The sequence below is a fragment of the Saccoglossus kowalevskii genome, chromosome 6 (genome assembly GCF_978046115.1).
Source record: "Saccoglossus kowalevskii chromosome 6, keSacKowa6.1, whole genome shotgun sequence".
Lineage (NCBI taxonomy): Eukaryota > Metazoa > Hemichordata > Enteropneusta > Harrimaniidae > Saccoglossus > Saccoglossus kowalevskii.
Window position 1 is genome coordinate 33,945,449 of NC_140646.1, and position 8,579 is coordinate 33,954,027.

Consider the following 8,579-nt stretch of genomic DNA (forward strand, 5'->3'; position numbering starts at 1 on the left):
GAACCATACGTCCCTCTGGTATTGCATATATGTATATATTCTATCTAACTTCAATAAATGAGTATGTTCTATTCTCGCATATACGTAACTCTTGTTTGTTTTTGTCGATTGTTTGCATCACTCTGATTGACTGGGTGATCGTCCCCACGTGACAGTATCACGTGACATCAGTGATCTATTCATTTTTTTTGTGATTCAGTGTTTATTCATATGTAACAATGATCAGTCTCTGCATTCAAGTATTGCTTGATACTTTCATGAACCTGTATTTATCAACTGTCACACGCAACGTAATATTACCGTAATTGGTATAGCACAGGTGTGATGGTTCAAATACCAAAATGGCAACAGTAACATAAAGACTTCCCTGGCGGCGATGATAAAATACGAACACGGAGCCAACAGATGAGGTTTCACCTGGTACTGGTATTATTATACTCTGCAAACATCAAGTACAATAACGCGGTAAAACTCCACTACTCCAATAACTAGATACTTAAACTCCAATACAATTCAACGAGATCTCCGATCTGAACTCAGTGCTGAACAACTCCCCTATATATACCCCCACTGTCCATAAATAGACCATTACATCAGCATACATAATGAGTCTGGAACTTACTACAAATTTCTAGAATGTTCCATTACCTTCTATTGCTTCCTACAGTGTTCTATTACCTATTCAACAAGTTTCTAAAAAAAAAAATTGAATATTCCACCCAGACACAGTACGGTTCTAGAACATTCTCAGTGACACGGAAGTGGTAAATAAGTCGTATGCGACAATTACCCTGTGCTAACAGTTGTCTGCACTCTACCAATGTCGGTATCTTCTGACAGATCGTTGGAGATAAAATGCCGAAGGTATTTAGTTGTATTTAATTTTAACTTCTCAAACTTCCTCGTCATTTAAAGTGAAACTTGACAACGCAGAGTCTATCAAATACCATTTTTAACATTGGTTTAGATATGCTTCACATATTGATAACATTCTTGCTAAGCCTTTAACTGATTGTCGTCAACATACGTCACGTGGTTAATAAGAATGTCAGGAACGCAGAAACAAAGCTAGCTTTCATGCATTGAATGCATCATTTTTATTATGAGTCTTGATAATGTAATTGCAATGAATAACTTTGCAGCTTCAGGATTCAGAGATATTCACATTCAGTAATGTGTCTTTAGTAGTAAGTTTACAGTAATAATTATTTGCAGCTTCTTCATCGGGCAAGTTCTCTAAATATAGTTTTAAAAAAAACACTACTGATCTGGGATTCAACCCCTATATTCAGAGCTAATGGAATTCGATCAACATCAGAAATAGTAAATATATAGTTATCAATAATACCATTACAATCATCACTGGTAACTGCATCAACCATTATTAAATACCCATGGCACTAGCATCGTCTTGAATAATAAAAACGTCTATTTGTCAGACAAAAACGTACTATGTTTAGCAGAGAATTGTTTACATTACCTAGGTCATTTTAGTCATTTAACGTAACAGCTAATATTTAGCTAGTGTGGTGTGAACTCCACTTATTTATACTATTTGTTCTTCAGCTTTTTCATGTTGGCCATATACTCTGTCGTATATGTTTGAATATTCAAAAGTCTCTTTGGTCACGTGTCAGGGAAACAATTCGTTATCTTTGACAATAAAGCAGCACTTTCTGCTTATTTGCGACAATGTGAAATCAGAATTAAACCTCAAATCCAGTTCTCAGTTTGTAAAATAGATAAGACCAGACTTTATTACACAATGTATATATTTGATACATGTCACATGTGTAAAGTTTGCCAGACACACTATTCTCTCACTGGTGTGTTGCACCTATCAATATCTGCTAAAAAGTCGTACTTTTCCATCTATGTCTGTAAAGCCATACTCCAATGCCAAGTCTCCTGATGACAAAATACGACCTGTTTTCTTCATAATGTTTGGGTCTGTAAAATAAGTGAATTTATATTATAGAATTCTTATTTTTAAGTTTGATAACTTTGTTTAGAACTAATTTTGCAGTTCAAAAAAAGGTGGACACAAATTGTGATTCGCAGTTTAAAATTAGACTTGTTTAGATTTATTAGCTTTTATACTTAATAATACATCCTAGAAATACAAACTTATATAGTAATTATTGTTAAGCAGTAGATTGCTCACGAGAAAGCGAATAATTCCAATAATTGCAATTTAATATAGCACATATGCACAACTTATAATCAAGAATGGCAACCCATAATTTCTTCACGGCCAAGTGAAGAAAACAAAACACTCACCAAAATTCATAATCAATTATTAAATCGCCGAATTGTAACTAGATCAAGAACTTATTCAAAAATATAGTGGTCGTGACATCAGGTAGTTTACAAGGTCATATCTAAACAAGACATGTAAAAACGGGGTTGATACATGTCATCCAATTACAGTATGTAGTTGCAAGATATCCCACTGCACCAAACCTGCCCAGAATAAGGTTTACTAAATGATCATCAGACGACAGGGTGAATCTACCAGACAAACTAGAGGAGAGGAGTTTGTATTAACAGTGAGGAGTAACAGTATTAACTTTGCCAGGAGATACCTAGATACCTAACGTAGGTCAGAGATGTCATGTGTAGTACCAGCAACGTAGGGGCCCATAATATAGCAAGAAACTTGCTTTGTCATTAATGGTGTCAAGTGGGTAGCATGAGCTGATCTCTGCCATTACTACACCAGGCCCTATATCTCAGGTTTCGGTGGTATCGCGTGAAGTAATCAATCTCAGCTGAGAAGGGAGGTGATAGGTGAAGAACCTGTGCAAAATTACTGCTTTTTCACTCTACATATATTTTATTTTATATTGTAACAGTTATTAAGTCAAAGAACATAGATTGATTGCAGCCCTGTACATCTATGCCCGAAAGTTGGTAGATTTAAGTATAGGTGAATTATTTCGTATAATTGTTTCAAGTAACGATACTTTCATTCTTAGCATTTTATTTTCTATATGTTTTATATGTTTTAGTTTTGTAAGTTTCATTGTCCTGAATGTTGTTTTGTTTTGTTGTTGTTATTACTATTGGTCTTTACTCAAGGTTTCTTTGGTACATTCCAAATAAAATTCTATCTTATCTTATCTTATCTTATAAATGTTAGGCGAGTGCTATTGATTGCTGCAAAGTGTCTTGTTTTAAATTGTTGCTATACTTAAAATCGTGGTAAGCATATTCGAGTTATTATCTCTTATTTAATCAATGCACCATTAGGTGTTAACCTTAATTAACACAATACATCTGGGTTGTATGACTTGTATACGGAGATAAGTTAGTAACTAGTAATATCGAGTTACAGACAACCTAGATTTGTGTTGTTGTTTGAACATTCACACAACATAATTCATTTTAACCATGTTGTAAGCTTGCTTGTTGCAATTTATGTCTTTAGTCACTTGGCACGTTTGTAGAATTTGAACCACAATAACAAATTGAATCGAAGTTCGGTTAACTATTAATTAAAGTTCGACTTACTAGATATGGACGTTCTACAAAAACCAAAATCTATGTTGCCCGTAAATCCACGTTCATTTAACTGTTAATTGAACATCAAGGTATAAGTTGGGTGTGGTGTGGTCGTGAACAAACATATTCAAAAAAAGAAAACAAAATCAAAATTGTAGCAGGCGTTTTTCAGATCCACTACATAGTGGATGCTGAAAAAATAAATTATAATTTTGTTATATATTTAGAATAAAACACGTCGCTAGTTACCGCTTGCCAGATGTACGATTCCCTTGCCACTATACTCGGCACTTTCTGCATTTTCAAATAGTTTCGTTGGCTGTAAAGATGAAGAAGAAAATTCAAAATCTATATTCACATTTTGTGTATCAACAATTCCAACACTGCACATCAACAATAGCAACAATGGACGAATGTAATGATGTCTTGTGTGACTAAAAGATAATGGCGCGGCAATGGTATGAAATTGAGATGAACTGCAGTTGAATATTTTCTGCTCACAGTGAGATCCCGCTTTATGCGTGAAATAGGACTCAAACAGGAGACATAAAGGTTCGAGTGATGTAAAAACATCGATTGGGATTCGACAAACGCAAAACTATTGATTGGGTATTTCCACGCCCAATAATGTCATAAACACATTTGATGATGGTCAGTTTAGATGAAGTAAGGATATCTCAACATTTCAACATTGAAAAACAGAAACTCAAATTCACATTATTCGATTAAGCGGTAGATGTTTAATTTGTGTCTTACACGCATCATGCGAGATCTCACATTGAGCAAATACAAATCTAATCACAATTAACTGTAATCAGGAACTAGTCAGGAACATGCTATAGCGTTACATGCAATCAATTAACACTTGTTTTAATTACCATATATCCTTTTTCACCATTTTGGACTCGAGTCAACATATCCTTGAACATTTCAGTTTTCACAGCCCCAGGGTGCACCGAAACAGCCGCAACGTTGTGTTCTCTCAGCTCATGCGCACAGTCACGTGCCATTCTGTCAACCTAAAAACGTTCACATCAGTAAATACAAAGGTGCCTTAATGGATGTAAGCAATATCATACAAATAAACTGCTGTTTGATTGTGTAATTGATCGTAATTTAGAATATAACATATCTCTAAAAACAGTTATTTTCATTGATCCATACAATGACAATCCAAAGGCATTCATTACATCCATATACCCATATACGCAACAAGTCAAACTGGAGAAGAAGTCGCCCACATCCATTCATCCAGAGGCCAGACACAGCATCTTCGGATTAGCTCAGCGAACCTACGCTCCGGTGAGCTAAAATGCTAACACAGTAACTTTCATTCAAATTCTGAATAGCAACGATTATAGTTACCCCGGCTTTTCCAACACCATAAGCAACATTAAAAAAGTACATCAGCCCCCCTTGTGACGAGATGTTGATAATCAAACCCTGCTTTGCTGGTACCATCATTCTTGCTGCAAACACTGATGCAACGTAATGGCCTCTGACGAAATAAAGTAAACACTGACAATGTCACATGATATGCTAGCCTGAATGCTAACATGTTTTCAGAAGAAAAGATATCAATGCGCAAGGTGTGTGTTATGATGTTCAGTAATTCCTTAATAGAAAGATGTTATCAAAGTTAAGCTGGTCTGCACCACTAATCAATATCACAGGAATAGTTCATGCAAATTTATGAAAGCCAGAACATTAAAAATCATACCAGCAATATAATAAAAACATACTTATTTCCTTTCAAATGACATTAAGTTACGACAGAAACACATACATGTAGGTATACCATATAATTAAAGTACAGCATCGTCGCAACAAGTATATACAACGCGTGCAAAGTTTACCCACTCAACGACTGTAGCGTTTTAGGACTAACTGAAAAAAAATATTGATTACATGTTTATAAAAGGTACCTGAGTCCCACTTTGTTCACAGTGTTCCAAAAGCCAGGATCGAGTTCCCAGAATTTGTTTGTTGGACCTTCGAGCATAGCCTGAAAAAAGGGAAAACAAATAAAATGTTAGATTATCATACACGTGATGTATTTGACGTCACTTGCAATACAGTATGTACAATGGCTTTACAAATGTCGATATTACCATCTTGGTCACATTCAATAGTTAATTAGAAAAAAACAACTATCGCCTTGTGCATATCACTCACTTGAACGCCTGAATATGCATTGTTAACCAAGAGGTCCAATCGCCCATTTTGTTCTTTTTTGACTTTATCGAATAATTCTTCTACTTGTTTATCATCTGTGTGATCACATTTCACTGGTATACAGGTGCCACCACGTTCTTCGACCTGAACATAATGACAATATTATGTGTTTGCCACACTGTGTAACACACCAACTAATACGTATTCAGGTTGATTAACGGTAATACCACATTAAAGTAGCTTGTTCAGTGTTGTTCGAGAACTGTTGTAGTTCATCTGATAAAGCCATCAAAACACATGCAATTGTTATGATTATGATAAAAGCATAAGGATTTCTTATGTGAAGGTTTAAATAACCAACATTTTGATTCAAAATAAAAATTGAAAAACTTGCAAATGATCATTAAAACGACCCCCCGACTGTAAAAATGACATTTTGGTTAAAAACTTGAAACTCTCATAACCCTGTAATTGTAATACATATATTAAATATGGCAAACATCTAAATCATGATCCCAGAAATAATTTATATTTTATTGCAAAAATTGGTCAAAATTAGAACATAAATACAGCATATAATAGGATGAATTATTGTACGAATAAAAGCATGACATTTGGTACACGTGTATTAATGTGGATGTAGATTCGTGATATATATCAAATATATAAAAATGTAAATGATATAAACAATGATTAATCAATTATATGAGTATATAATTATAATATAACACTGGGGTTTAATGGTTTAGTTGCTGTATTCAGTAATTGTAGAGTTAATTAGTCGCCATAAATTGACAGATTATATATACTGAATTATACATGAGACCTAATGGAAATATTCAGTAAAAGGATTTGAAAACCCATTAGAGGTCATTGCATGCCACTCTTGTTTTTTTAATAAAATTATTTCTTGAATTCATAATAATATTTCATATCATGGTTAATATATTTGCCATTTTGCCATTTAATGTAATATAATTAAAATTATGTCAAAGTTTTTATGTCAGTTTCGAGTTTCAAATTTTGGATCCAAAATGTTCTTGTTTGCATATCTTGAATCCATATTAATATATAATATCACATTAAACTCTACATATGTAACAAATTCAATGCCTTTATCAAAATTCGCCAGACTTGTATATGGAGTATTGTTCATTTGTCGGTGTTCTTTTCAATAAGAGTGTGGGAGAGTACAAATTGGTATCGCTTTCTCTATTTATACACTACCATAATATTTTATTATTATTATATTTTATATATAAAATAAACATGCAAGTCCATTAATTTACCCTATCTGCTGGATTATATAGATTATAATGTGGGGCGAGGTTCTTCAGGGTTTTGGCTTATAAATGTTGTTGTAGTAAATGTGAGTACCTGTTTTGCGGTTTCTTGCAAGGATCCTGGTAATGGTGTGTCATTTGGTGTAAAGGTTCGACCTACAAGATTACAAACAATATATACATTTCTCTCTCTCAAAACACGGCCTAATGTGCAGCCTATTATACTTTCTGATGTATCATAACAGAGGAAACCGACAGAGGAAGACCACAAACAGCTGTGCACTCGGGGCAGTCGCTAGACTCGTACTTTGTTCCATGGTGCTTTGCGTGACCCCATGAAATCACTATTGGGTAAGGAACCATTCTTCACAGTCGTTCGAGTCCCAGAGTAACGTATTATTATAAATATGTCAAGCTCACTATCGGTCTTCATACTTTCCATTTATAGAAGGCAGCGAGTGAATCAGGATAACAATAAGGCTTGCTGCAGTTTATGCAGCTCTCTTGGTCGTGGTATACGTTGCGGGGCGACCAGCGTAATATAAAAATAGCTTAAGCGGCCAATAAGAGCTGCTAAACTGTAGCAACAATAAAGCATATGACCCTGGAAGAACAAGCGACAATGATGTATACATAAACGTACCTGTTATGTAAACTGTAGCCCCAGCCTCTCCCAGCTGCAATGCAATTCCTTTACCGATCCCACGACTGGCACCAGTTACTACGCATACCTTACCCAACAATGGACGTGACATTATTTTGTATCTCGGGATCCGTGTAGCTCAATAAGTATCCAAATGTCGTCCAAACGTGACGTCTTACGGTCAAAGGTTGTATGATAGGTTTAGCGCACTAATAAGGTCTCAGACAACGAATCGGCCGGTCAGGTGCCTATTTCTCTAGATTGTTTGTTTGCGTTTGAGCTGAACAACGAGCATTTTGTTTTTGTCTTTGGAACCTATTTTTTTTTTTTACACCGACACAACAATGATGACACGAATGTCAAACATTAAATTATGTTTATGTCGCATGTCGTTACGGTGATGGTGGTGTTTTGTGTTTGTAATATGGCGATAGATAAGTGTTAAATATACATGTAGATGTTTCTTTTAGTCAGTACTGGAGAAACGGACTTTGATAGAACCCGATTTGAACGTTCATATGTGACCAAATGTGGATGTCCGATCTTGTAGTACCACAGTAAGCCATTAAATAATATTGCATCATGGGAGTTTGTGATTTATTCTGGGGGACGTCGTTTCGCCGTAGCTGGCAGACTGTTATTTATACCAATTTTCACGTGTCCACTAATCACGCATTTGCCAGTAACGTTAGAACAATCATAGACCCTCTAAAAGAACAATGTACTGTGTATTGTCATACAAATTAATGTATTGTTATCTACGGACTATGCATCATAAAGATAACTTTATTTGGCTAATTCCGGCCTACTGCAGTAAACGAGTGGGAAACTCGCCAGTGAATGAATGACATTCCCGATTTTGGTTTTGAACTAGAAGCGCCTCCTAATTTATGTTGCTGGCTACTGATGTGTTTTTGATGCAGGGGAATCCACCCGGACAGCTCTCCTTTGACAAGTTACGAATATTGGACAAA

The 8,579-nt window shown here is 35.2% G+C and overlaps 1 protein-coding gene across 1 annotated transcript; it reads right to left on the minus strand.

The window, feature by feature from the left end:
- Positions 1-1,723: 1,723 nt before the first annotated feature.
- On the minus strand, positions 1,724-7,774 carry LOC144352604 (dehydrogenase/reductase SDR family member 1-like). Its single transcript, XM_085500864.1, has 8 exons — positions 7,606-7,774; positions 7,057-7,118; positions 5,680-5,823; positions 5,430-5,509; positions 4,870-5,002; positions 4,383-4,523; positions 3,754-3,823; positions 1,724-1,950 (listed from the first exon to the last, which is right to left on the minus strand). The coding sequence occupies exons 1-8, from the start codon at positions 7,715-7,717 to the stop codon at positions 1,841-1,843; spliced, it is 852 nt and encodes a 283-aa protein (XP_085356990.1). The 5' UTR covers positions 7,718-7,774; the 3' UTR covers positions 1,724-1,840.
- Between the last annotated feature and the right edge of the window lie 805 nt (positions 7,775-8,579).